General features: G+C 51.5%; 13 protein-coding genes across 13 annotated transcripts; 9 read left to right on the top strand and 4 right to left on the bottom strand.

Annotated features, from left to right (window-relative positions):
* Positions 1 to 647: 647 nt before the first annotated feature.
* Positions 648 to 2906, top strand: skn7 (uncharacterized protein; the record flags this gene model as incomplete). Its single annotated transcript, XM_056971705.1, has 8 exons — positions 648 to 701; positions 758 to 774; positions 869 to 941; positions 1008 to 1151; positions 1215 to 1907; positions 1931 to 2107; positions 2162 to 2351; positions 2401 to 2906. 8 exons carry the CDS (start codon positions 648 to 650, stop codon positions 2904 to 2906), a joined length of 1854 nt encoding a protein of 617 aa, XP_056818684.1.
* Positions 2907 to 3834: 928 nt separating this feature from the next.
* On the top strand, positions 3835 to 6061 carry N7477_010043 (translation initiation factor eIF2B catalytic subunit epsilon; the record flags this gene model as incomplete). Its single annotated transcript, XM_056971704.1, has 2 exons — positions 3835 to 3969; positions 4046 to 6061. 2 exons carry the CDS (start codon positions 3835 to 3837, stop codon positions 6059 to 6061), a joined length of 2151 nt encoding a protein of 716 aa, XP_056818683.1.
* Positions 6062 to 7145: 1084 nt separating this feature from the next.
* On the top strand, positions 7146 to 9221 carry N7477_010042 (uncharacterized protein; the record flags this gene model as incomplete). The annotated part of the gene is made up of 2 exons (XM_056971703.1): positions 7146 to 7503; positions 7567 to 9221. The coding sequence occupies 2 exons, from the start codon at positions 7146 to 7148 to the stop codon at positions 9219 to 9221; spliced, it is 2013 nt and encodes a 670-aa protein (XP_056818682.1).
* Positions 9222 to 10613: 1392 nt separating this feature from the next.
* mrsA (putative mitochondrial carrier protein) lies at positions 10614 to 12107 on the top strand (the record flags this gene model as incomplete). The annotated part of the gene is made up of 8 exons (XM_056971702.1): positions 10614 to 10651; positions 10834 to 10951; positions 11004 to 11039; positions 11114 to 11246; positions 11300 to 11392; positions 11449 to 11505; positions 11557 to 12004; positions 12056 to 12107. The coding sequence occupies 8 exons, from the start codon at positions 10614 to 10616 to the stop codon at positions 12105 to 12107; spliced, it is 975 nt and encodes a 324-aa protein (XP_056818681.1).
* Positions 12108 to 12767: 660 nt separating this feature from the next.
* On the top strand, positions 12768 to 15319 carry N7477_010040 (uncharacterized protein; the record flags this gene model as incomplete). Its single annotated transcript, XM_056971701.1, has 4 exons — positions 12768 to 12854; positions 12902 to 14751; positions 14777 to 15042; positions 15099 to 15319. The coding sequence occupies 4 exons, from the start codon at positions 12768 to 12770 to the stop codon at positions 15317 to 15319; spliced, it is 2424 nt and encodes an 807-aa protein (XP_056818680.1).
* A 941-nt stretch (positions 15320 to 16260) lies between these two features.
* N7477_010039 (uncharacterized protein) lies at positions 16261 to 16743 on the bottom strand (the record flags this gene model as incomplete). Its single annotated transcript, XM_056971700.1, has 1 exon — positions 16261 to 16743. One exon carries the CDS (start codon positions 16741 to 16743, stop codon positions 16261 to 16263), a length of 483 nt encoding a protein of 160 aa, XP_056818679.1.
* Positions 16744 to 16771: 28 nt separating this feature from the next.
* Positions 16772 to 17330, bottom strand: N7477_010038 (Cytochrome monooxygenase lcsI; the record flags this gene model as incomplete). The annotated part of the gene is made up of 2 exons (XM_056971699.1): positions 16772 to 17215; positions 17271 to 17330. 2 exons carry the CDS (start codon positions 17328 to 17330, stop codon positions 16772 to 16774), a joined length of 504 nt encoding a protein of 167 aa, XP_056818678.1.
* Positions 17331 to 18933: 1603 nt separating this feature from the next.
* N7477_010037 (CE1 family esterase) lies at positions 18934 to 19923 on the top strand (the record flags this gene model as incomplete). The annotated part of the gene is made up of 1 exon (XM_056971698.1): positions 18934 to 19923. One exon carries the CDS (start codon positions 18934 to 18936, stop codon positions 19921 to 19923), a length of 990 nt encoding a protein of 329 aa, XP_056818677.1.
* Positions 19924 to 20125: 202 nt separating this feature from the next.
* N7477_010036 (uncharacterized protein) lies at positions 20126 to 20409 on the top strand (the record flags this gene model as incomplete). The annotated part of the gene is made up of 2 exons (XM_056971697.1): positions 20126 to 20228; positions 20285 to 20409. 2 exons carry the CDS (start codon positions 20126 to 20128, stop codon positions 20407 to 20409), a joined length of 228 nt encoding a protein of 75 aa, XP_056818676.1.
* A 227-nt stretch (positions 20410 to 20636) lies between these two features.
* On the bottom strand, positions 20637 to 22945 carry cog6 (Golgi transport complex subunit COG6; the record flags this gene model as incomplete). Its single annotated transcript, XM_056971696.1, is given in 3 exon segments — positions 20637 to 20981; positions 20992 to 22608; positions 22667 to 22945. The coding sequence occupies 3 exon segments, from the start codon at positions 22943 to 22945 to the stop codon at positions 20637 to 20639; spliced, it is 2241 nt and encodes a 746-aa protein (XP_056818675.1).
* Positions 22946 to 23115: 170 nt separating this feature from the next.
* N7477_010034 (uncharacterized protein) lies at positions 23116 to 24003 on the top strand (the record flags this gene model as incomplete). The annotated part of the gene is made up of 1 exon (XM_056971695.1): positions 23116 to 24003. One exon carries the CDS (start codon positions 23116 to 23118, stop codon positions 24001 to 24003), a length of 888 nt encoding a protein of 295 aa, XP_056818674.1.
* Positions 24004 to 24210: 207 nt separating this feature from the next.
* On the bottom strand, positions 24211 to 24600 carry N7477_010033 (heat shock 9/12 family protein; the record flags this gene model as incomplete). Its single annotated transcript, XM_056971694.1, has 3 exons — positions 24211 to 24250; positions 24316 to 24508; positions 24567 to 24600. 3 exons carry the CDS (start codon positions 24598 to 24600, stop codon positions 24211 to 24213), a joined length of 267 nt encoding a protein of 88 aa, XP_056818673.1.
* Positions 24601 to 25317: 717 nt separating this feature from the next.
* On the top strand, positions 25318 to 27032 carry N7477_010032 (NYN domain-containing protein; the record flags this gene model as incomplete). Its single annotated transcript, XM_056971693.1, has 2 exons — positions 25318 to 26370; positions 26430 to 27032. The coding sequence occupies 2 exons, from the start codon at positions 25318 to 25320 to the stop codon at positions 27030 to 27032; spliced, it is 1656 nt and encodes a 551-aa protein (XP_056818672.1).
* Positions 27033 to 27472: the final 440 nt, after the last annotated feature.

Below are 27472 nucleotides of genomic sequence, written 5' to 3'. Positions count from 1 at the left end.
CCAGTGGACGCGGTTTCCAATGGTCTCAAAAGGCCCCGGTGGAGTTCTCGGTTCGCGGACTTGTCTCAACGGTCTTCTTGGCACCTGCATTTTCTTCTTGATTTTGATTTTTTTTGTGATAAATCGTAGTTGAGGGGTGCTAGGTAATAGGGTAGAGAGATGCAGGCACCCCCTTCCATCTCGTGCGCACTGACAATTGTGCTGCGTGCCTTCGAGGGGAAGTTGTTGGCTGCTCACGGTCTCGACGGAGATGTACCGAAAGTTTAGAACGAACGTGCTCGAGATGGCGGAAAAATGTCAAACCCCTGTCGATAGGAGGCAGGTATAGGAAGGGTGTAGAAATAGAAACAACGGAACTCCTTGCATCATTCCTAACGACCTTATTGTCCAGGGTGGAACAGGAATCCAGGCTCAGCGAGTACCGCGATGTACCGCGCAGTACCTGCGCAGTAACTTTGGTACTTGGCTCTACCGCCTCCCCGTTGACAATTCCCTTTCCTCTTCCCCATCCCACCTCTTCGATCGGCCTGGTATTTCCGTTTTTCCTGTTGTTCCTTCTGGTGGGCGATCTAGATCCAAAAGACTTGGATTCTCCCGCCCCGGGTCCAGCCTGCTCGTTCGACCGGTCGCGACCCGTCTAGCCCGGCATGGAGGGTGGCCAGGCCTCCTCGAATCCCCCCGCTGGGAACTCCAGCGATTTTGTGAGTCGAGTCGATCTTTGACTTCTCGAGGTTGTATTGCTAACACCATGCCTGAGGTACGCAAATTGTACAAGTAAGTCCTCTCAACTTTTGTGTCAACGCGACTCTCTCCGTACCCCCTCTCCACCTCCCGACCGCCCTTTTCGGAATATTAACCGTCATGGTAGAATGCTGGAGGACCCCTCCTACGCGTCCATAGTCCGCTGGGGTGATGAAGGGGATAGCTTCGTGGTTCTCGAGGTAACTGCGCTCCGTGGCATTGTGCGGTCGCACCCACTTCCGCTGACTCGACGCCGTCAAATTTAGTGCGAAAAATTTACCAAGACCATACTTCCCAAACATTTCAAACACAGCAACTTTGCCAGTTTCGTACGCCAACTCAACAAATACGATTTCCATAAAGTTCGCCAAAACAATGAGGAGAATGGCCAGTCGCCGTATGGGCAGAACGTAGGGCTCCCGCATAATGCTCTCTTCAATTCTTGGCTAAGAGGACTAATCTCAATCACTCAGGCCTGGGAGTTCAAACACCCCGAGTTCCGTGCGAACAGCAAGGACTCCCTAGATAATATCCGCCGAAAAGCCCCTGCGCCTCGCAAGCAGACTCAGACCACCGACGACTCCGTGCCTACCCAACAGATCGATTTGCTCAACCAGCAGATCGTCGCGCAGCAGCAGCAAATCCAGCACCTCTCAGACCGATATGCGCAACTCACGGTGGACCACCAGCTCATGCTGCAGGAGATGATGAGAGTGCAAAAGACGGTCTTGAACCACGAGAACGTCATTCAGCAGATGATGCAACATTTGCTCTCGACAGATGCACGCCAGCGAAGAGACAGCAAGGCCGCTGTCGCCTATCAAGGACAGCCCGGCTCTACCATGAGCCCATCCCAAGTTGGTGCGGTGGATGATGGGCCGTCTTCGCCTCTTCAGCAGGCTTCAAAGCTCTTGAACGATATGAACGCAGAGGTCCAGTTCAACCTTGCCGGTGGGGACCCCAACGATACTCAGAAGGCAGGAGTTGTGCCAGCAGCTGCTCCAATGGATCCGGCAGCTCGGAATGGTGCTGTTCGTCCGGCAACCACTGTGCCTCCCAACCCAGCGCTGGTTTACCCCAAGATGGGTGGCGACATGGACCAGGTGGTCTACCCTGTGGGTGCCACCAACGGCATCGATCCTATGTATAGCGAGCATGTCAACAATGTCCCGTACCCATGCCTACCAAGACAGAGGTCGAGCCCCCAGACGCGCGCCGCCAATACCCGGACAATCGGAAGAAGAGCACTAATGTTGACCCTGGTTGGATGCGCAGCCCGCAAATCCTGCTGGTCGAGGACGATGCTACTTGTCGACAGATTGGTGGCAAATTCCTGTACTCGTTTAATTGCGTTATTGACACAGCGGTACGTGAGATTTGGGCAGTGTCTTGACACGATAAAAACTGACTTGTTGCTTAGTTTGATGGCTTGGAAGCAGTCAACAAAATGCAGGGTGGTTCCAAGTATGATTTGATCTTGATGGATATCATTATGCCGAACTTGGATGGCGTGTCAGCTTGTCATCTTATCCGCCAATTCGACCGAACTCCTATCATTGCCATGACTTCCAACATTCGAAGTGACGATATCCAACTCTACTTCCAACACGGTAAGTCTCAACCCATCTTGACCTTGCAGGACTTGACTAATAATTTCAGGCATGGATGATGTTCTTCCGAAGCCTTTCACCCGCAAAAGTCTTCTCGACATGCTTGAGAAGCACTTGGTGCATCTCAAGACCATCCAGCCAGGCATTGAGGCTCCGCCTTCTGCGGCCGCCGTGACCATGGCCCAGACATCGGCAAGCCAATCGATCAAAGAAGACAGCTCCCCCGGCCAGTCTCCGGCCGGCTCTATGAACAACTGGCAATCACCCGGGCAATTCCAGGGTATGCAGGCTGTTCCTCCGACAATGCCCGCTGTCCCGGGACAATACGTGCCAGCGACAGCTACACCGGCCGCCTATACTGTTGACCAGAACGGCGTTCAGTTCCCAGCACCCGCGGTTGCCGTCCCATCCACCGGGGGCCCAGCCCGGCCACCTCATCGGCGGCAAATGTCGGACATGGCAGGAGGCCCGGATAATCCGAACATGGCTAAACGGCAACGCATGTACCCTCAACCGCAACCAATGATGGCGGTACAAGCTGGGCGTCCCGGCTAAACTCTAACCTTACCTCCTTTCCGCCTGTCTATTACTCTACGATTCCCACTGTTCATAACGAGGTCTTCAATCGTATATTGCTTTCCATTTATGTTGACCAGATGTTTGTCTCGGTTACGGTTTTTCTACCCCTTACAGGTCATGGGCGTTCTCGCAGGCTTTTTCATCTCACGTTTGGGTGGCGAATTTCTTTTATTTGCGCGTCTGTCATCCACTCGGGACTTTGATTATACATTCCCGAGAGAGAAAGGTTGTTTCGTCAGGTACATATTTACGAACATATTTATTGAACAAGGTCGGGTACTCGCTCAATGCAGTCTCTTGGATAGAAAGGGGCCAGGCATGTAGTGAAATGATAATTTCCAAAGATGTTGTCGTCAAGTTTTTCTTTTTCTTTTCTTCGGTATGTGTTCGCGCGGGTCACGCTTCCGACAGAATACCGAGTCTCGGGAAGGGCCACCCCACACCCGCAATGCTATCGATTATGTTCGGACGAACCCGAGATCTTGCTCAGCGCGAGTCCGAGGGAGAGTCTAGACCGCGTGTCTCCCTAACAAAAAAAAATAATGGAGTCCAGGAGGGCCCAGACCTTGCGGGGAGTTCTGGACCGCCTGCGACACACGTGGATGTAGATCCTGCATAGTCATGTGACAAGTTTCTTTGTTTGTGACTTTTGTCTGAAGTGCAAACAGTGCAACAGCGTGGGAGTCATTAGAGGCTTGGCGGGGTTTTTTGTGCCTTTCTTTGATAACGAGCCTGGGACTAGCTGCTGCGCCGATTGAGCAGACCTGGTCAATCCCATTCTTGTATCCCGTTTGTTTCTCGGTACGATCCAGCCGATATTTCCCCAGCTCGCCACTGTTGTCATCTCGATAACATCAAGCTCCTCGTGTGAATTCCTACTGACGCCTTCAAGGATCTTTCAGCAATGGGTGCCAAGCAAAAGGGAAGCTCGAAGCCCAAGGGTAACCAAGCCGAAGAGGTAGAGGAGACTCTGCAGGCAGTGGTCCTGGCGGATACTTTCGAGACCAGATTCGAGCCCTTTACTCTCGACAAGCCGCGGGTATGTACCTGAAGATGAAAGTGTGTGGGGAAGTCATAGAACGATACCAGATGCTAAATGGCTCCCGTAATGATAGTGTCTTCTTCCTTTGGCCAACACCCCTCTTATTGAATATACCCTCGAATTCTTGGCCAATGCAGGTGTCGAGGAGGTATTCCTCTACGGAGGCGCTCACTCAGACAAGCTAGAGAAATCATCAAGTACGCCGGCACCATCGATGCGCTTGTCATTATTAGAAGACGCTAATTATTCTTCTAGTTCTTCGAAATGGAGAGCGCCGTCCTCCCCCTTCAAGAAACTCACCTTCCTCAAATCCACCTCTACCTCCGTTGGTGATGTTATGCGAGACTTGGACGGCAAGCACCTGATCACCGGTGACTTCATCGTCGTCAGCGGTGATGTTATCAGCAACCTGCCCATTGAAGGCGCCCTGGCCACCCATCGAGCACGCCGCGCAGCGGACAAGAACGCGATCATGACCATGGTGCTGCGCGAAGCCGGCCTCAACCACCGCACAAAGTCCTCCTCCGTTTCCCCCGTTTTCGTGATTGATCCGACCAAAGACCGCTGTCTTCACTACGAGGAGATTGACCACCATGACGAAGATGCGCCGACCCGGTTGAACATTGACACCGAGATCATCCTATCCCATTCCGAGCTGGATATCCGTCAAGATCTGATCGATTGCAGTATCGATATTTGCACACCTGACGTGCTGAGCTTGTGGTCCGACAGTTTTGATTACCAGTCACCGCGGAAACACTACCTGTTTGGTGTCTTGAAGGACTACGAGTTAAATGGAAAGACCATCCATACGCATATCATCAAAGACCACTACGCCGCGCGGGTACGTAACTTGAAGGCTTACGACGCTGTTAGCAAGGATATTATCTCGCGCTGGACTTATCCCTTGTGCCCTGATACGAACTTGCTCCCGGGCCACACCTATGATCTCCGCAAGGGTAGTTTGTACCAAGAACGGGGCGTGACTCTGGCTCGGTCATGCGTAATCGGTCGCCGCACAGTCATCGGCCAAGGCACTAGTATCGGTGATCGTACCACAGTTCACAGCACCGTCTTGGGTCGGAACTGCAAAATCGGCCGGAACGTCAAGCTGGACGGCGCATACATCTGGGACAATGTCGTGATTGGAGATAACACCGATGTCCGGGGCGCTATCATCGCCGACGATGTCGTCATCGGCAAAGGCTGCAGTGTTGCCGCCGGTGCGCTTATCTCTCACGATGTAAAGATCGCAGATGGTATGAAGATCCAGAGTGGACAGCGCATCGCTAAGGTCCGACGGGATGGAACCCCTGGTCCCACCGACACGGACATCGTCGGCCAAGGTGGCGAGGGCTACGAGTTTGTACCTGGCGAGGACGACGACGAGGAAGACGACGATGTCTCTGTCGCGTCATCAGGGCTGGTCTACCGCATGCCTGGACTTTCACTCTCATCCGCCTCAATCTCAACGCTATCCTCTGAAGTATCCGATGGCTCATGGCAACGTTCCCCACGCAGCAGTTTCTCCGACGAAGAGGAACAGGACCATTTCCACCACGACGCTTCAGCTAGTTTATTCGACGGTCTACGTGACGGCGTCTCCGCAGATGTCGTTCAACTGGAACTAGTCAGTCTTCGCATGACAGCCAACGCCTCGGACGTGCAAGTGCGACGCGCCATCGTAACCTCGTTCATGAAATACATCCAGCAGCTCATGGAAGGTGGCAAGGGCGCCGGCGAAGCCGTGCACGAGATATTCTCCAAGTACCGAGAAGTGGTGGAGCGAACGCTATTCGACCGGAACAAGGACGAAAAGAAGGACCAGGTGGATATGTTGTTGCAGTTGCAGCAGGACCTTGTGCATCGGAATAAGGGTGATACAATTCTGCTGTTCACAGCGAAGGAGTTGTATGAGTTGGAGCTTGTAGATGAGGAGGCTTATGAGCAGTGGTGGGCTGATGAGAGGTCAACTGCGAGTGAGGAGATGAAGGCTGTGAGGAGTCAGGCGCAGCAATTTGTGGATTGGCTTGCGGATGCTGAGGAGGAGAGTAGTGAAGAGGAAGATAGTGATGAGGAGGATGAGTAGGGGCCCCCCACTGGGCATGGTGTCTTGAATGAGACACCAACGCCTCTACGTCTAAAATTCAAACGCATTTGTCATCTATATATTGTTCGTGTTGGTCTTTATAATGATCCTCTGGATCTATCCACAACGTTCACTTGTTATCTGCGGAGGAGTGTCCACACATGATGAGGCATATAGGCTCGCACGATCTTGCCTCTGTTTACGTTTGAATTTTGATAGGGTTAAAAAAACCCTAAGTCAGGAAGAAGAATGAATAAAAAAACAACGATGAAGCTCAGAAATAGCAGCCGAACGGAGTAACCACTGTCCCATACCGACGGTGCGTCGGCACCAGGATTCGAACCTGGGAACCCGAAGGAATTCGGTATGCTTAACCAGTAAGCTATCACCGTTGTCGAAACCTTGCCACCAAACACGGCCTATCAACCCAGAGGTATTTTGCTCGAAACGTATAGAAGTTCATTAATAATGATGATTCTTAATTCAATATTTAGAATTTCACAGAAATCCAGTATCCATGCCACGTTCGCTCCTTTAACAAGATTCTGTCTCGAAGTAGAAATATGATTTTGTAATCGGTTCTACGTGACCGCTTAGATGCTGTATTCTGCAGGCAAACATCAGGATCGACTTCGTAATACCCAGATTTCCAGATTATCCAAAGCTATCCATGGATTTCCCCAGGAAGCTTCGGAAGAGGCCTAGCCGGGATCATTAGAGGACATAGCATATCTGACGGACAGCTCGTCTCGTACGTAGGGTGAAAATTCGTCAATTCTCTAGCTCTGCCAAACACCATCCGAGGCCCCATCCGTACGTCACTCCAGCCTGGTCAGTTCAGCCTGACACGCTGGAAATCCGTAAAAAGCTCCACAGTGAATCAACGCGTGAGTCAAAACGCCATCAGAAGATCACACTCTTCCTTGTGACCTACGATATTTCCCCACAAAGCAACTCAGCCAAACGGGCTGAGTATAGAGTGATAGAGTAGAAAAGGGATCCGCCTGATCGCAGCCCCTTCCCCACTCCACCCCTCTCTGACCGATGGTTCTCGCCCGCGCGCCATTTTCCAAGTGACGCATCCATGCCCCTTCGCCGGCAATCTGCCGCACCTTCTTTCACCACGCCTCCTTCTACACGGAAGAGAAAGGCGGCCGAGGCGGCGATTGCGGACAACCAGCCTCTCCCCAAAGCCGCCACCAAGGCTAGCCACGCCGAGAACGCCACTCCATCCGACCCGCGCTCCAAACAAGATTCTCTCACAGTCTCATCGCTCTCCCACTTCCCGGACTCCCATAGCCCCAGTCGAAAAAAGACGGATCTCGTGACCCCTGCGACGACTACGGGCAGCATGGATTCCGACGATGACTTCCTGAGCGACGTGTCGAGTTCCGGCGACTTCCTCGACAACCAGAATAGCGACGATGAGAGTCTAGGTGATGGTATGTTTCTGTTCCCTCCGTCGGTGCTATCGTCTTCTTGCTGACCTTGCTTTGCGTAATCAGATTTCGGTGATGACCTCGACACCGGCTTTTCCGATGACAAGGACCTGATAAAGCAAAAACGGAAACCCTACGAAGTCGAGTACAAAGTTCTAGACCCATTTGACATTCAACGTGAGCAGGATGTGCAAGTCGAAGATGTCTCCGCGATTCTCGGTCTTCCTCCAGAGTCGGCGGCGATCCTATTACGCTTCGGTCGGTGGAAGCAAGAGAAGCTTATCGAGGGGTACATGGAACACCCAGAAGAGACATTAGAAGAGGCAGGACTTGGGACGAATTTCGAGGGACTCGCGAAGACGGAGAAGCTGGCAGACTTCATGTGTGATATTTGTTGCGAGGAAGGTCCCGACCTTGAGACGTATGCGATGCGATGTGGCCACCGGTTCTGTGTCGACTGCTACCGACACTACTTATCGCAGAAGATCAAGGATGAAGGCGAGGCTGCACGCATCGAGTGCCCAGGTGATAGCTGTCACCGTATCGTGGATTCCAAGTCGCTTGAACTACTTTTGGCAGACAACCACGCCCTTCAGGAGCGGTATGTCTTCCCATTCTCGGCGACCAAAGGCAAGCTTACTGACAATAACTCTCTACATAGATATCGCACGCTTCTCACCCGGACGTATGTGGATGACAAAGATAATCTTCGTTGGTGCCCGGCGCCCAATTGCGAGTATGCCATCGACTGTGCAGTTAAACCACGCGATCTGCGCCGCATTGTACCCACCGTATCCTGCCTCTGCAAGCATGACTTCTGCTTCGGATGCTCCCTCAATGATCACCAGCCCACTCCTTGCGCACTGGTAAAGATGTGGCTGAAGAAATGTGAGGATGACTCTGAGACAGCAAACTGGATCTCGGCCAACACCAAGGAGTGTCCCAGGTGCGTCTCAACAATTGAGAAGAACGGCGGCTGCAACCACATGACTTGCCGCAAGTGCAAGCACGAGTTCTGCTGGATGTGCATGGGACTCTGGTCGGAGCATGGTACCAGCTGGTACAACTGCAACCGATACGAGGAAAAGTCCGGTGCAGATGCTCGCACAGCTCAAGCCAAGTCGCGCGCGTTCCTGGAGCGCTATCTGCACTACTACAACCGTTATGCAAACCACGAACAGTCAGCCAAGTTAGACAAGGATCTATATCTCAAGACTGAGAAGAAAATGACTAGCCTCCAATCACAGTCGGGGCTGTCTTGGATTGAAGTTCAGTTCCTGGACACTGCTTCACAGGCATTGCAGCAATGCCGACAGACCCTAAAGTGGACGTATGCATTTGCCTTTTATCTGGCGCGCAACAACCTCACCGAGATCTTTGAGGACAACCAGAAGGATTTAGAAATGGCTGTTGAAAGTCTCAGTGAGATGTTCGAGAAGCCAGTGCCGGAGTTGGCCAAGTTGAAAGTCGACATTCTGGATAAAACTGCCTACTGTAACAAGCGCCGAGTCATTCTATTGAGCGACACCGCAGAAAATCTGAGAAATGGTATTTCCAACATCCCAATCCTGACACACTTTGAAATATTAATCGCTTACACCAGTCGCAGGAGAATGGGCGTTCAACGTCGAATGGTGAACCCATATTTCAACCCTGTTCGGACGACTACGGATAAGATCTCACGACGTGAACGAAAACTCCCCCAACTTGTCACCGCCTGATCCTCCTCTCTTAATCTCCATTTCATGATTGGTGGACCCTTGAAGTAACTGCCTTATATGCCTCTTCAATTTCGATTGTGAAGCAACTGACACTCTGCTCTGTTTGATCTTATCGCATTTCCATTTCGAGACTGTGGCGCAGAAGGTGTTGAAATCATTTGTTGGGATTACCATGGCCAGATAGCAGTGCTCTCTCACAATCATATTCATAGCGAATTTTCTTCCTCATCGTTCATTTACCTTGGCGTTCTGTGTGTACATGGGGAACCACTTCAGGAGACGCTTCGCTCCTTGCAGAATCCAAAATATTTCCCCCTACCGCGGCTCTTTAGACCGCACTTGTACCATTTTTGCGGCTCCTGAGGGGAGCGAGTCATGTGGCCACATCTGAAAAAATTTTGGCAGCCCGTTCGACGACACGATGGGTTTAGTCTACCTGGACTAATGCTCACCCGGGCCTCGGCAGCCCAGTCCCCAAAGTCGCGTGTTCGGGCAGCCCCTTTCGTAGCGGATCTCGGATTGAAGACTGTCCAGGGTATGTGCGGGCTTTTTTTTCTTCTTTTTTTGTAGGTACCTTTCGCAGAGCCCATTCAATGGGAGGTAGACGAACGGAGAGTGTATGCAGAGTATAGGATACGAGTATTATGATCATCTTCAAGGAACTGATGTCTACAGCTTTATGGCTTTTCTACCGTTCCCGGGGCCACCGATTCTCATGAGCTAAACCCCAATCGAAGGGCAATAAATTAAAGGCTTATCAGATTGATAAAAGTTACCGGTATTGCATCCGTACCATACCCAACTTGCCTTGGTGCAGAAAGTGCAGCCGGTACAATACGTCTTACCTAAGCTCCGTCATCGGATCCCCGGGAGTCGATTGCCTTGATTAGGATGAAGATCTGGACCTCGTTTCTTGGTGATGCAACAGGAATCAGTAGAGGCGAAGAAAATAGTAACTGAAATATGATAGTTGAGGGAAAGGAGATTAGTCCAGCACTCTATAGTACTCGGAGCTAGAATCTAAGTGGCCCAGGGTCGGAGCTTGTGGAATCCGGCGAAGGTCGGCCTGGAATAATTTCCCTAGTGCCAAGTTGTTACTCGCTCTGTCCCCATCTTCTCCTTCTCCGGGTGCCCGAAAAAAAATTTGGAAGGAATCCCTTCATTTCTCTGTTGATCAACTTGCGAAAATCTCAAGTTCCTTCGCTTGTTCTTCTACCCTGTTTCGGGCGTACCTGTGCCTGTTGGCTCCCACGAACCCCCGTTTACCTCAGCACGTTCTACCTTCCCCAGCCTGTGCACCTCGGCCACGGCATCACGACATCCCCGTCGCCCCCAGCTGTCTGTCCCTCTCTTTCGAATTGCGCCCGCTGTGCCTTGAGCTAGCGGAGCTCCATGGCGGTCACCGAGCAAATCCTCGAGCAGGAATATGAGTAGGTGGCTTTCTGCGTTGGAATTTTCGTCGAGCGGGCAACGCGACTTTCCATCGATGGATGGGACACGGCGGTTCCGTTCACTTGCGGAGCGATTGAGGCATATGCGAACGTCTCATTGTCTTTTGCTGGTGCCTTCGGACGGCTCGTTCATCGTGGATATGATCTTTTCGCGTTGCTAGAGACTCCGGTGTATTGGTGCATGCTGACGCGGTGCCTTTTTCCAACAGCTACGAAGCTCTTCCTTCCAACTATGGCTTAGGCCGGAACATGCTTGCCGGTGCTTTTGCCGGGATAGCAGTAGGTTTACTGCATTGACTTGGAGGAGTGGCAGGGCTGATGGTTATTCAAGGAACACTCGGTGATGTACCCAGTCGATTTGCTGAAGGTAAGATTTTGCATCTGGATGCGATAGAAAGAAGATTGTGGATGGTTCTGGACTAACATATCCCTGCCTTCTAGACTCGCATGCAAATCATCAACCCCTCAAGTGGCGGCCTGTACACCGGTCTCACTAATGCGGTCTCCACAATCTATCGCATCGAGGGCTGGCGGACACTATGGAAGGGTGTGTCGAGTGTAATTGTTGGCGCTGGTGAGTTTCAGAACAATCTGAGGCGGGAATAATTCGAACTGATCTTGCGATAGGCCCGGCACATGCGGTGTATTTTGGAACCTACGAGATTGTGAAGGAAATGGCTGGTGGTAATGTCGATGATGGGCACCACCCTTTGGCAGCTGGTAGGTTTTTGGGTACTCGAGGCTGGAAATGAATTCATGACTAACTCGCATTGAAGCTATGAGTGGTGCCTCGGCCACGATCGCGAGTGATGCGCTGATGAACCCATTCGATGGTAAGTGGTTTATGAGACCAAAATGAGATTCAACATGAAGTTGACACCAAGAAGTCATCAAGCAGCGTATGCAGGTTCACGGCTCTGTCCACAAGAGCTTGATGCAATGCGCCAAAACCGTCTACCGCACCGAGGGTCTCCAGGCCTTCTACGTCTCCTACCCTACCACCCTCTGCATGACCGTCCCCTTCACTGCTACCCAGTTCGTTGCCTGTGAGTCCATCTCCAAGGTGATGAACCCCTCTCAGCAATATGACCCCTTGACCCACTGTATGGCCGGTGGTCTTGCTGGTGCCTTCGCGGCTGGTCTCACCACACCTCTCGATGTTGTGAAGACCCTTCTCCAGACCCGTGGTCTCGCCCAGAGCGAGGAGATTCGCTCTGCGCGTGGTCTGTTTAACGCCGCCGCCATTATCAAGCGTCGATTTGGCTGGTCTGGCTTCCTCCGAGGCATGGGTCCTCGCATCATCTCGACCATGCCGTCCACAGCCATCTGCTGGTATGTTTGGTCCCCCCAAGCTAGAGTTTCATGATTACTGATACGTTTCAGGACATCTTATGAGATGGCCAAGGCTTACTTCAAGCAACAAAGCGAAAAATAAAATCAACGCCTTGTCACGCGATCACCATTTGCTGATTTGACTACCATCTACGGATCCCGATAAATGTTCCGCTGTTCGATATACCGCATTACGTGGGTATCCACGTAGTGCCTTTTCTTTTTCTTCTCCGAGGTAATATGGACGAGGGACGGGCAGCGCCCGATCAACCCTCATGAAAGTGCATAGGCCATGAGCGGGTTTCGATCTTTCTGCATGTTTGGGACTTCTATTCACAAAAAGCGACGGCAATGTATAGTTTGGAGGGGATTGAAAATGGTGGCCGGCATGGAGATCTTGTTCTTCTCTTCTTGACGCTCTCGCCGTGTCCTGTGTCCTATATCGTTACCGGCGTTGGAACGTGGATCGGGTTTGACTTATGCGGGCCTGGGTTCTCTCTGCATCGATACATGTCTTATTTTCTATTTTTTTTCTTTGTTATTATTTCTGTATGTACCGATAGACGTGCCACCAGGAATCTAGAGATGATAATTCACAAGTACAGGGCTCAAGGTACTCTCAATAGGTATATTAGTCAAATCGAGTCTCCGCATGCAGTAATGGACCGTCGACGTCACGCGAAAAATCCCTAAAACGGGAGATCACCACTTCCATCTTTCCCCGCTCACAAACTAATGGGTGCGGGCCTGAATTATACCAATGATGCGCCCACGGCCTGCGTCTTCTATGCAGAAGACGTATGATGAGTGCTATCTCTTGTGCTCCACTGCAGTCTACTTCGAAGGTCAGGTACGTTTTATTCTCCCCGGTCGCCTTTCAATTGCTCATGACATCAGAACAACGAGGAAGAAGCATTAAGATCCTGGCGATCTGCCCTCGAGACTATTTACCATCACAATGCCCGCCGGGTCTCGTCCACCTATACTCCAAAATCCGAAACCGAGAAGGCCCTGCAGGATTCCATCCGTGCGTTGGAGATTCAATGCCGCGAGCGAGTCGATCTTCTAGCAGCACTGCGCGAGAGCCGAAAAGAGTCAGACGCCAACGGCTCTAAAGAAGGCCCTACGACGCTGACCAAGGGCAAATTCCCTACATTCACATCGAGTCCTTCCTCCAACCCTCCTGGCTGGATCGGAGACGGCACAATCCCCGCTGTCGGCTACACAGATCTCTCCAAGCCGGCTGCTATACCAGGCCGACCACATCCTCCCCCGATGGCGCGACGAGATACCGATCCTCCTGCGGTATACGACGACCCTGCACTTTCGGGTCCGTCACTTAGCGCCACACCTGCACGGCGCGTGGAATCCAACTCTTCGGGCAAAACGAAATCCCGCGGCTCCAGTCCTGAGCGACGGAAAGGAATGCTGACGACATTACGCAACGTCGACGGAAAGAAGAATGGCAAGAAAAGCAAGATCGGGTCCAAGAAGGAGTCGCGGCCGGCCGCCTCCACAGCTGCTGGTCTGGCATGGGGCAACCTCTACCGGTCTTCGTCAGCAAGCGACCGAATGGTGAGCGATGCGGCGCTGGCTTCGTCCCGGTCAACCGCTGTCCACGACCCTGGTATGCGGCGTGATCCAGAGCCAAAATCGAGTTCTAGCGAAGAGCCTGCTTCGGTACGAAGGTCTCCACAGAAGAGCCTGTCATCGGATCGAATTCCTGCTGCAAATTGGCGAGAGCCTAGTCGTTCTTCTCCAGCTCGTTCATCCCCTCGCCCTGTGGCCCAGGCACCGGTTCTGCGACCTCAGCCTTCGCCTGATAACCGCCGGGCTCCCCCGCCTGTCCCAGTGCACATGCCAGACCCTAAGGATTACACGTCCAGTTATCCACGCAGGCCATCGGTCAAGCCTAAACCTGCGGGCTTACGAACCTCCCTTCCGCCTCCACCGCGTGTGACACTGGCCAAGTCCGAAGGCAGCTCTCGACCGACAACACCGCGGCAGGATCGCGAGTCAAATGTATCGAGCAGTAAGCCGCGGACCAAGTCTGCTCCACGCACTACGAAGCCCGCGCCATCATCCTATATCTCACCATCATCCGGGAGTGATGACATTCAGCGCGGAGTTGACCGGTTGTCCGTTTCTGCCGCAAACGGCGGCGCTGTGCGGCGCAAAGCAGCTCCACCAAAACGTCGTGAAACACCGCCATCAAGTGATCAAGATTCCTCGGGGCAGCGGTCGGACAGCGAAGCCGAGGATGAGCATGAAGAGGAAGACAACCGAGATATCGTCAACATCTTGAACAAACTTCCCAAGGGCGTGGACCTACAATCAGCACGACAAATTTTGAATGATATTGTCGTGCGCGGTGATGAAGTCCACTGGGACGACATCGCTGGGTTAGATGGAGCTAAGAAGGCTCTCAAGGAAGCAGTGGTGTACCCATTCCTTCGACCCGATCTTTTCTCAGGCCTCCGGGAACCAGCACGAGGAATGTTACTCTTTGGGCCACCCGGCACAGGTAAAACCATGCTTGCGCGGGCAGTTGCCACGGAATCCAAGTCCACTTTCTTCTCCGTCTCCGCCTCCAGCCTAACCTCAAAATGGCACGGCGAGAGTGAGAAGCTTGTGCGTGCCCTTTTCGGACTTGCCAAAGTACTCGCCCCATCCATTATCTTCATCGACGAAATCGACTCTCTTCTCTCTGCACGTTCTTCTGGCTCCGAGCACGAAGCCTCGCGTCGGTCAAAGACTGAATTCCTCGTCCAGTGGTCTGATCTCCAACGCGCTGCCGCTGGCCGAGAACCCTCGGCTGAGAGAAAAAAAGGAAGGCGATGCGGGTCGGGTTCTCGTGTTGGCAGCTACGAACATGCCCTGGGATATTGACGAGGCTGCGCGCCGCCGGTTTGTTCGGAGACAGTACATTCCCCTGCCGGAGCACCATGTGCGTGAGCAGCAGATACGCAAGCTTCTCGGGCATCAGCATCAGACGCTAAGTGATGCGGACATCCAGGTCCTGGTCCATGTCACAGAAGGTACTTTCTCTCTCCCTTTCCTATCACCTGCCCTATTTTAATCATCGTGACAACAGGCTTCTCCGGCTCAGACATAACCGCACTAGCTAAAGATGCTGCGATGGGTCCACTCCGCAATCTCGGCGAAGCACTCCTCCATACCCCAATGGACCAGATCCGGCCTATCAACTTCGAAGACTTTGAAGCAAGTCTTTACTCTATCCGGCCCAGCGTGTCACAGGACGGGCTACGCAAGTATGAAGAATGGGCTAAGGAGTTCGGTGAAAGGGGTGGCTAGCGATGACGCTTGCATACCTCTTCTCTAAACCCTGTCATTGGAGTTGAGTTCGGGCGTGTTCCCGATGTTCGATGTAGGAAAATGGAATGGTCTATGGTTTTATGTTTCATGCACACTTGCTACTCGGACCGGAAGGGTCATTGTACTTTACGGAGTTGAGGAGGGTTCTTCTGCGTCTGGTGTTGAGATTGGATAGGTGTCGACTGGGATCGGCAGCATGGCATACATAGGACGTTGATTACGGACATACACACTCGTTTCATCATATTCACGATCTAAGCCTGTACTGTAAGCCGATAGCAAGTCCAACTGTTGGTCAATCTGCATGAATTTCAGTGTTGTGCTGGAGAGATTTTCACCATCAGCGGCTTCCTTTACAGACGTTGTACGCATTCTGGTTATTCCAGCCAGCTGTACTCTCGTCCAGTGTCATATCGAAACTCCAAAGCACTTGGCTGCAATTGGCCTCATTTCGGCATAGGCCAGGCTTCAGGTACACAGATATTAGCTCTGTATTCGACATCTGATGAGCGATACTGACTTTCTCCCAAGACAATTCCGAGGGCCAAGCGAGAACGCCTGCAGTGCCGTCCGACAATCCGATTCGAAGCGGCTATCTCTATTCTCCAGCCATCGCTCAGGAATGAAAGAGTCAGCCTCGGTGAACAGAGACTCGGCATGATACGTGGAATAGTGAGCCCCGGAGACAAGAAACCTACTCTGGTCAGCTCCCGCTCAACATCACCAATAACAAAGAAGAGAGAGAGAGAGAGAGAGAGAGAGTAATTACCCCTTCAGGAACAAACCGTCCATCAATCATAGCACCACCTTGAGGCACAACTCTTGGAATCGTCGCCGGAACAGGAGGATAAACCCTTAGACTCTCCTCCAGCGCAGCATTCAAATACTTCAATTGACACACCCCTAGGAAATTAATCCCATCATACCCCGAACGCCCCTCTCACCTCTTCCACAAGCTTCTTCCAAACCCTAGGATTAGACACTGAATAGAACGTAAGCCCCGAAAGCAAAGTAGCCGTCGTCTCACTCCCCGCCCCGATCAGAATGGCCGCACTCGCCTCCATCTCCATCATACTCAAGAACCGATCATCATCAGCCCGTAAAATATAGGTCATGAAATCAGGCCGATCGGTCTTAGCCTCCCCCTGCCTCCGCACTTTCTCAGACGTCATTGCGAAATGCTCATCGCGCATCCTCGCGAGCCGTCTCGGCATCAGACTTGTGACGATCGGGGCCAGGAATGGGTATACTGCGAGTGGACGCCGTAACGCAAGGACTTTCACACTCGAAAAAATCATCTCTACCCATGGATGATACTTATTATCCTTCAGACAGTCAAAGGGCTCCCCGAAGGCGAGGTTGCCGACGATATCAAAGGTGGTGAAGTTGTACCATTGCGACATATCGACTGTGTTGCGCGACGAGGCGATCTCACTGCGGAGTCGCGTAATCAGCATTATCGACATACGACTGGATCAGGGATTCCTGGTCTCGGAGGGCTTTTTCCGAGAAGGCGTGGGATAGAAGTCTTCGGATTCGGGAGTGGTCTGCATCGTTGGCGTTGAGGATACTGGGGCCCCGGGGTCCGCGGAGGTAGAATTTAGGATCTTTGAGAAAGGAGTGTGTGTTGTGTTTGCGGTGGGAGTAGATGTCTTTCCATGCTTGTGGGGAGCGGTAGACGAGGGTGTGAGGACCGACTCGAACGACGTCTCCGTATTGGTCGTGGAGCTCTTTGAGCTTGTAGTAATATTGTCCTGTTGATGTCCAGTATAAGTTTAGGAGGTCGGTGCAGGCGGCGACTTTGGGGCCTGGGTATTTCGATAGAGGGTGGATGTAGAGGTTGTAGAATATCGTCCATAGTAGATATGCCGCTAGCTGGAGATTTTTTTAGTGAGATGGTTCCGGACTCGGATAGTACACACACACATACAGCAATCGCTACTAGAGAAATTGTTGATGTCATGGTGAAGGTCTCGATAGCAGGTAACATCGGGACGATGACAGTCGGACTGTAGAGATCAAAATTTGGGGCAAATAAGAAGTAGAATTGAAAAAAAAAAAAATCCGGGCCCTTTACAAAGCTTCTTTGTCTATTCGATGGGGGTTGAAGAATCTATTTGAGAATGCAGTCATTATATCGCTATGCACTTTGAGCGTCGTCTACGTTGGCAATGTAGGATCGCGAGTGGGTGAGCCCGCATCAAGCCGGAAATGGGCACGGGGCTTATGCGTTGTGCAAGTTGCGAGACTCGGGATTGGACCTGTCTATGCGTTTTGATCTCGGGAGAGATATTGAAATGAATGACACCTGTTGTGTCTTATCAGACTATCATTCTTGATCATCTCCCTTCCTCTAATCGAGATGCTAGGTGTTGACAATCATCTATATCATCGAATTCAACCAAGGCTGGCTTGGTTGGAAGCAGTGAAGCTCTCGGTCTCGAAACCTGAACGCTTGACCCCGACGGCTTACTTTGGTGAAAACTAGTCGAGGATCTATGGATAAGGGGGCGAATGGAAGGTAAGCAGGATGCGATGATGGCCACCGAGGCTTCTACAAGACTCCAGATCAAGGCCGTGGCAATGGTGTCCAAGAGGTCCCGGTATCCATCCGAGGTACCTATCCAGTCAGCCGGGGTTCATGGAAGTGACACTAGTCGCTTACCATAGGTAAAGTACAGTATCGTGACCATCCTAGTGATGCCCACCGATGTGGACAATGAGCCCAATAGGAAGACTAGCAGAACACTGATCTTTTTAGAGAGGGTGAGCTGTAGCTTCCACACCAATGGCACGGGAAAGAAGAGAATAATCAAGTCTGTAATCACGTCGGAAATGGCATAGCCGGACCAGGATATTTCAGCCTGAATGCAGTGATGTCTGTGCGACCATGCCAGATACTGCAAACTCCGGTTTCTCACATGGCATTGAAAGGCAGATGTAATCAAAAAGGCAAGTGCTAGCAGATTGCATAGGACGATCATGCCCAGCGAGGCAATGTTAAATATCTTGCCCCGGGAGATTCTCCGGTAAGCCATGAGCACACTAATCTTGATGACTCCGAAAGTGATCTTCTCAACGATACTATATCCCAGAACAATCTAGCGCGTGATCAGTACAGTTCAATAGCAATAGCGAAGGCCATTTGACTCCGGGACAGAAAAGGTCCAGCCAAAGACCGTGATGAAATGGCCCCTGTTAGCCCGTGGCCCCCAAGACACGACGTGCAGAATAGTGTGGATAGTATGAATAGAGCTGATGGCCTGATGAAGCGTGGGGGCTGGCCATTGCCTGATTCAGGCAAGATATTCACGCTTGAAGACATTAGTTCTCGAGGGGCAAATCGCCGAAAAGACCAATGGTCATCTCGGGAATAATCAACTCCAATCTGACTGTGTTCTCAAGTGGAAGTGGAGCAAGGGTGAGAGACGCAGGATTTGCAGGATTTGCAGAAATGCAGCATTGCAGGGGCCAAAAAATGGAGATGCGGACCTTTGGCCTGGACTGGAATGTGGTCAAACTAGCAGTAGTTTCTATCTAGTCTTATAGTCTATGCATGCCCCTGCTACGTAACGAGACACTTCAAGCTCCAAATGCACGTCGCATCCCTTCTTTCCCTGGCCCTGGCCTTGGCCGTGGGCTCGGCCCAGTCCTCGGGCTGTGGCAAGAACATTCCCTCCAAGTTCCCCAGCCCTGGTTCCAGCAAGAATCTGACCTTGCCAGGAACTGACCGGGAATACCGTCTGTACATCCCAGCCTCCTATGACAAGAACCGACCGGCACCACTGTACTTTTCCTTCCATGGCGCCAGCAAGGATATGGTCGAACAGGAAGGGCTATCCCAGTTCTCCAATCCAGAATTCAACCCGGACGGCATCGCCATCTACCCTAACAGCAAGAATGGGTACTGGCTCTCGAATCCCAATGCGGATACATCCCGCCCGAATGATCTCGACTTCACCCACGACCTCCTGACACACATGGAGGAGCTGCTATGCATTGATCCAAGTCGAGTCTACTCCGCAGGCAAATCCAACGGCGGGGGCTTCACCAATGTACTGGCTTGTAATGCCACCGTCGGCAGTCGGTTTGCTGCTTTTGCCTCTGTCAGCGGAGCATACTACAACAACACCGAGACACCCGGCGTAGGACCATGTGCGCCCGCCCAACGCAAGCAAGGGTATCCATTTCTTGAATTCCACGGGACCATAGATACCACCGCTCCTATTGATGGAAACGATTCAAAGAATCCCAAGCTTCCCACGATTGACATCTTGGAAGGCTGGGCCGAGCAGAACGGATGCGGACATGACGCGATGTGGGCGAAAAATGAGACCGTGTTCACCAACCCGCTCGTCAAGCATGCAACTTGGAACTGTGGTGGGAACCCTGCTATTGTGCAGCATTACCGGGAAGGTGACAATGGTCATTGCTGGCCGAGTACTGTCCCGAATGATGATTACACGAGTCAACCTGATCAGTGTCCGCTGGGAAAGTATGTGTTCAACGCCACCGCCTATATCTTTGACTTCTTTGGTGGGTATCGCTTGGACACGCAATTGGTAGATCGGCATCATCTGTAAAACCTGTACTTGAATCAAGGCAGATCTAGATCGGAGATCGCAACCTTAAAGATGACGGCCCATGGCATCACATCGCAATTGCTATACTCACTTTGAATATAAATATCAGCAATATTGCTGCCAGTAGCACAATCATTCCAGTTACTCTCTCTACCTATACCTTTTTATTCTACGAGCTTTTGTGCTACCCCAATTTCTCAACATGTCCAACGCAGCGGAACGCCAGCCTGAGATCGTCGATGACGATTTCGAGGACCCCGCCGACCAAGGTACCTACGAAATGGCGGATTCTGATGAGCAACTTGGTATAACCCAGCCGCTAGTCATGTCGCGGGCGCAAGCTAATTCTGTTTGTTCTTAGCTCGTGATGAGGACGACGCCATTGACAAGTCCAACATCACAACCGAGGGTCTCCGCCACGCCAAGCCTCAGAGCAGCACTGGCTACAAGCAGCCCGGGGAGGATGACTTGCCTGAGGAAGTTTAGGTGGACCGGTTTCGATACCCTGATTACGTATCTGTGTATGATTAATCTTATCCGAACTTGACTATGATCCACCGTCCAAGTCGTTTGAAGAAATTATTCATCAGTAGACCTTATTCAATGACTTGTACAACTGCTATGCTCATGCCGGTTTTATTTACAGATCTTTGTAGAGCAACCAAAATCATGTGCTGTATCAGACACTTGGTTCTACCTGTACATTGGAGAGATCAACTTAATAGAACGCGAATCTCCCCAGTCGTTCGGGGGAATAGCGATCGTAGACTCCACTGCTCTTCTTTCGCATTGTCGTCTCTCGCTTCCTTCCCATCTTCCACCGTGCGTGCTGACTTGCCACTTCGACCACTGATCATACTACCACTAGTTCTCAGGGTGACCTGAGTCATGCCCCGTGCATCATCCGCGGCGATGATCATGCCCTCGACAAACTCGAAATCACGGCAAAAGGCCTCAACAGCATCTTCCGTGACGCTTTGAATGAGTGATGCACTCTGAACGCGCTTCAGATGTTCTGTGGCGTCCATGAGTGCCGATGGGAGGAAGTCGTCCAGCTGCTGACTGGACGTGACCAATGAGTCGGGCTGGAATGCCGGCAGGTTGGCTCAGGTCTGCAAGCTGGGGTTTCTGCTGTTCTGTCTTCTCTGTCTCGGCATCGGGATATCCATCCTTGCTCTTCTTGGAGAATGGCTCCAACGCGTCGAGCAGAACTTGCAAACCTGATGTTTCGAGAAGGAATTCATGTTGAATGTCGAGAAGGTTGGTGCGCAGTGTAGATAGTGCTGTAGATAGGTGGGAGTTGTGAGTTTCGCTAGCAAATGCGAATGACGAAATGGTAGCGCGGGCCGCAAGAAGGATATTTGTACGGTAGATGGTCTGTTCTGTAGCATCCTTGAGCTCATCGGATGAAGACCGCGCCAAGGTCAAGAAAGGATCAAAAGCAACGCGGAGAACCGGCGTGAATCGATTTTCGTTGTTCTCGATCGGCTCCTGTGGGTCAACCGAAGCCTCGTGTGTCTTCATGAGCGATACCAGTTCCTCCAATGCATCCAATAAGAACTCTGGAGGAGACAGGTCTCTGGGTGGGATCAAAGCATTTGGCTCGGCTGAAAGGGCGCTGATTTGGTCGCGCATCAGGCTCTCAAAGTGACCAAATGTAAAATTTTCCAGTGTTTGCATCAGATCTACCAGATGTGATTGAGCACCGACCAGTCTGGAGAACGTCGTACGATAAAAAGACAAAAGGTTTATCACTTTGTAGCAAGTGACGGGGTCGTCGTGACCTTGGATGACCAGCTCCACTCGCTGGCGGAGCGAACGAGAAACCCCCGTAAGGTCCCGGTTGACCAAATCGCTGAGTGCCTTGCGCCCATCAAAAACAGCTTCTTCCTCTTCGTCAATTCGGGCCCAGGGCTCGCTACTAAGTCCAGCTTGGATGCCCTGCACGAGTTCTTCCCCGTCGGCGACAAAGAGGGCTTCTAAAGCTTCGCGTTCAGACACAGTAGTTGAATGCACCCAGGCAAGCATGTCGCCGACATATCGGAGCGGGTCATGTGCGGAGAATTCAATAGGCTTCACACTAGGGTCACCCCCGCCGCCCCCTCCGGTGCCACCAGACATAGCATCGGTCAGTGCATAGTGGAATGCATCGGAAAGGACGTAGTCACGCGCTTCTGCAAAGAAATCCAGACAGCTATGGAACATACTCGGCCGCTCGGCCAAGACCCGCAAGGCACGGCGAATGGAGCTACTAATTCGAGGATCCTCGAGATTCAAAGACTGGAACTCCTTCTGAATCCACCGGTATAGTTTCTGATATGCGGAATTGAGGTGTCGGGTGCTCAGCTCCATAACCTCTAACCCTAGCCGTTGGTCGTCGCCGCCGAGGAGGTGCTCACAGTCGTGGTGGACTTGTTTGACGCGGGCAAGTATATCGAAGAAGCGTTCGTCAATAGGCTCTTCTGCCGATGTCAAAAATAACACGTCTTCTTCGGGCACGAGAAAGTGCTTGGAGAAGGCATCTAGCAGCCGCTGCTTCGTCTCGGTGTCCTTCTTCTGGGCCATGAGCGCGTTGGCTTCTTCTAGCACGGGTGTCGAGTCCTGCTTGGCCAAGCTGATATGCTTGCGCATCTCATCGCACGTCTGGTTCAAGGCCGTAATAACGCCGCCGATTCGTCTCAATTGCTGTTACGACCATGGCATTAGCGCCCTGGTGCTTAGATGTGGATCCGACGAGTCTCACCTCCGCCACCTTCCCAAAGTCCCGTACAATCTCCCCATTGCAATGAACTACTTCCTTTTGCACATCAAGTCGAAGTTGTCGCCGTGTCTCGGCAGAGTTGTGAATTCCTTTGACACTCAAAGTTTCGAGGGCGTCGCGAATGTCGGAGTCAGCGTAGGACGCAGAGAGAATGGAGGTCAATCGATTGGACAATGCAGAAGATCGCTGGCTGGGCGGGGAAAGCGGTGATTGCGCCGAAGGCGAGCCATGACTGGCACCGGGAGTGAAATAACTTGTCATGGTTGACGAGCAATGGCCAGTCCGGGTGGGGGAGAAAGGACAGTCCGCAACGTACAATGTGAACGGTCAAGCGTATGTAAGCAAACACCGAGTGGGGCTCTCTTATCAGCATCGACGAAACATTCAAACATTAAGGTGTCTATTTCCATCCATGCACGTCCGATTGAATGATGGACTCTTTCGATAGTGTGCTCGCCTCACCGACTAAAGCTCGCCAGGCTGCTATCCAAGCCAAAGATTGGGCGTACGTGAACTCCTGGCTGAGTCGACAATACGCGCCCAAGCCAGTACCCCCGTTCGAACGGAACGAAGATACTCTCAAAGTTCTTCTGACATTGGCAGCTGCCAATGACGCCGCCGATGAAGAAGCTCTTTTACAACATTGCGCACGCGAAGAATCTATTCAATTATTCAAGCTACAAGAAGAAGCAGCACGCAAGGACGCACATGAGCGACAGAAGAATGAGATCCTAGAGGAAGTGGAACTGAGCATGGAGCACCAAGGCAGACACGATCTGGATGATCTAGCCGAGGCAGCAGTCGTTCTGGGCAACACATTGGATCCAGATCCTGCTGATCTGGGCCAGTCTATCGTCGAGCTCACTATGGAGGACTTCGATGCACAAGAGCAAATGGCCAAGGTAGAAACGTTGCATAGGTACCTCCAAAAAGAATTATCGCGGCTACATGCGGAGCTCGAAGATCTCAAGTCTGACAAGGCTTATGAGACTCCGTCAGATATTCAAAGCTTGACTTCTGAGTGGACGCGGGGTACGAAGACACTGGCCAAGAAGGTCGGTGAATATCAGGACCGCATCGCATCTCTCGAACGAAACCAGCCGAAAGGTCCCACTATTGGCGAGCTGATGGCGGAAGAAGAGAAAGTCATCCGGCTAAGTGAGACAGTCAAGGCTCTAGAAGGAAGGGTGAAAGCTTTTCACGATCTTCCCAAAGACGTACCAGGGGCACGAGCCAGGTATAAGGAACTAGAGCGTGACCTCAGTCAACTCACACGGCAGCGTGATACTATGTTTGGAAGCTTAGTGCGGCACCGATGAAATCACAAGGGAGCTCCATGTCTATAATATTGAAGGAGAATCATAATGATCACAAATTTCATTCATGAGAATTGTGGCACACTCATAAGTAGATCATAGCTAACAATGAAAAAAAGAGCAAATGGTATCGTTGACTCATCGTGGAATCATGGCAGCAATTTGACTTCCCTAGAAGAGACAGGCACGTTAAGGAAGCCGTGAGGCACCTTACTTGTTCATGCCGAGGGCATTCTTGACCTTATCACCCCTGTGATGATGAATGAGTTCTGAATTTTCGAGCGGACTTGGATGTTTGAGGGAAGGAGAGCTTACACAGAGCTGGTGGCACCGCCGTAAGCCTCATTGTCATGGGTACGCTGGGTCTTGTCGAAGGCCTCCTGAGGACCACTCTTGCTGTCGTCGGTTTGGGCGCCGCGAGCGAGACGGTCAGTGGTGTCGGTGACAGTCTCCTTGACCTTGTCCTGGGTGGACTTGGTGGAGTCAGGAGTGATCTCCTCCTTGGCCTCTGTTGATCGGTGTCAGGATCGCTCACATCAATCAAAGTGAACAAAGATCCCACATACTAGTAGAGAAATCCTTGCGACCGGTGTCAGACATCTTGGCGGTTTGTTGGTGTTTGGTTTAAAGTTGGTTGATCTTGAATGGAATTGGATAGATAGTTCGATTGATGAGAAAGAAATAAGAGAAGCAGAGTATGAGCAGGCTTATATAGAACTTCATTTTCACATGGAAACATCCATATCCCTATGACACCAAACAACATGACGTCGCTGTCAAACAAGTTGATTCTTTACAATGTACAGTATACCTCGACCCGTAGCTTCACCTCATAATACGGGGTAACCGTGACTTATGGCTCTGAAACACAAAGCACGAGTCAAGACCCCACTTTCTTTTACTTTGATGCCGATGACGTTGGTTAAGGTGTGGCTTGTTCTTAACAAGAATAATTGGCAGGCTTTGGGAGAGCATGTGGCACCTGGCTCCCTGACGTTGTTACATAAGATGCACGTCGATCATCCAAGTCAAATCACGAGACGTCTGGATCGGGCTGTTTCCTCATCGGAATGGAAAGGCGGTGTTTCTTTGATTGCAGAATGTCTTACCGCCTGTGCCTCGCCACCCGGATCGGCTCTTGCTGCCCAGAGTCTCTACCTGACTCACCTTGCTTGTTTCAACAATCCTTTCATGCCTTCCGCGAGATGGTTCTCTATAAACCTGCAATCTGGACTTTCAAGCTTTCTTTTTCTCCTCTATTGATTTTATCGTCCCTCTGATTCACCACTTGGGGTCTTCTAGTTTCCATACTCGTCAATGCCCTCACCTGATCACACCGAGCCGGCCTCGAATTGGGACTTCACCGCAGTGCTTGACCTCCTCCGGTCACCCACTTACGGTGATGCCTCTACTGCCGCGCGCTACCCTGACCCCATAGATCACCCGCCCTCTGGGGGCCAGTCAAGGGAAAATGTGTCCAAGGTTGGGGATGGTGACTGCAGGGCAGCTACAGAGGTAAAGCCTAAGCGAAGTCACACCCAACTTGGAGACTTTGGGTCTCTTTGGGATCTCCTCATCTCAGATCGGGCTCCTAAGAACACACCTCTTGGCGACCCCACACCTGGCCCATCGCTCAATACCCCTTCAACGATTCTCAAGCGGACTTCCCGCGGTGGTACAACTACCACCGAATCATACCACACCACTTCTAAGCATGCACCTTCATTGACTTCCTCGAAACCTCTTGTTTCCAGTGATACCGTTTTGGGCTGTTCTTCACGTTCATATAATGAAACTCATAATCAACCTCCTATGACCATTTTCAAACGAGCCACGGACCATGTGGAGACCCCTTTACCACCTCGAACGCCCTCAAAGCCGATTCCTGGCGCTAGCAATACAAAGACTCCGAGAGCTAAAGTTAAAGCCAAGGCCAAGTCTACCGGGAAAGACGCCAATTTTACATCTGAATGGGTTTCCGAAAGCAGCGCAGAGGCGGAATCGGACTCTAGCACTATCATCTTCGATTCTCCTATTATCAAGAAGTCTGGAACCCTGTCGTTTGTTCCGATACAAGTGGGCACCACAGACGCACGGACTGGCCAGGATGACACCCCGCCATCGTCGTACGATGACCCGAACTTGTTTTCGGACGCGGACATTACCCGGAATATCATTACTACCCCCTTAGGAATCCGGGTCCTTCCTGCTGTGTACAAGACCGCAACGGACAGACGAGCTGGTTTGATAAACAAGCTCATCCATCGATTTCCCGATTACGCTCGACACGTGTCGCAGGCAGGAAGTTCGTCTTCTTCAAAGAAGAATCTTGAAGAACGCCCTGTCCATGTCTTTGTCGATATGTCCAATGTACGTCTCAATTCACCTCTATCCTCAACCTTATCATAGTCAAGCTCACATTTCTCTAGATCATGGTTGGATTCCACGACTCGGTAAAAGTCTCGCGGAACATTCCCATCACAACCAGAATTCGTCGCCTCCACATGTCTTTTGCCAATTTCTCTTTGATCATGGAACGGGATCGCCCTGCCACCAAGAGAGTTTTAGTAGGTTCAGACCGACTGCCATCGATCGACGAAGCCGAGAAGTTAGGCTACGAAGCCAATATTTTAGACCGTGTTCACAAGAACAAACATACGACTCCACGCGCGTCCAAATTCCGAAAGGGGCCCCAGATTGCCAGTGGACCTGAGACGGTCAGCAATCCTGGAAACCGATGGGTCGAGCAGGGCGTGGACGAAATTCTGCACCTGAAGATCCTGGAGTCCCTCTTGGACACGGATGAACCGGCGACGATCGTGTTGGCGACTGGAGATGCGGCGGAAGCCGAGTACTCTGGTGGCTTCATGCGCATGGTGGAGCGTGCGCTTCAGCGTGGCTGGACCGTGGAGCTGGTTAGCTTCTCTCAGGTGACGAGCTATGCGTATCGTAGGAAGGAGTTTAGAGAAAAATGGGGGGATCGCTTCCGGTGGATTGAGTTGGATGACTACGTGGAGGAACTTTTTGATTAAAAGGCTCATGAAATATCATTCGATGAATGTTAATACTCGCCTCATTTCATAGAGAATTAGCATATTACAGTCAAATGAACTGTTTCGGAGAAAAATATGTTCACTTGTAGTCTCACTATGTGTCCTGGCGTTTTTTACGCCTATTGAAGAAATATGCTCCAGAGGACGTGATATATAGTCCCAAGTGAGCTTATATAGAGGAACCCAGCAAATGTGATGAGATCTATTGATCTCTGTAGTTGTAGTTTGGCTGTGTATATTTTGCAGAGCCTCGCACTGAGTCAGCCCGGCCCAACGTCATTGGGCGCAATACTGCTCCCTGCCACTGCTGCCGTGCCCGTCAACATAAATCAACTGCTGAAGTCAAGTTCCGTCACAGTGGTCAAGACTCAATCTCTTTGCTTCGTCGTATCTGATCCGTTTTCCCGATATCCGCCGGA

This window comes from Penicillium maclennaniae (genome assembly GCF_028827695.1).
Source record: "Penicillium maclennaniae strain IBT 15551 chromosome Unknown utg000008l:1.0-3552695.0:1.0-3555053.0, whole genome shotgun sequence".
NCBI lineage: Eukaryota > Fungi > Ascomycota > Eurotiomycetes > Eurotiales > Aspergillaceae > Penicillium > Penicillium maclennaniae.
Note: the sequence above shows the minus strand (reverse complement) of the source record. Positions and strands in the feature narration are given on the sequence as shown.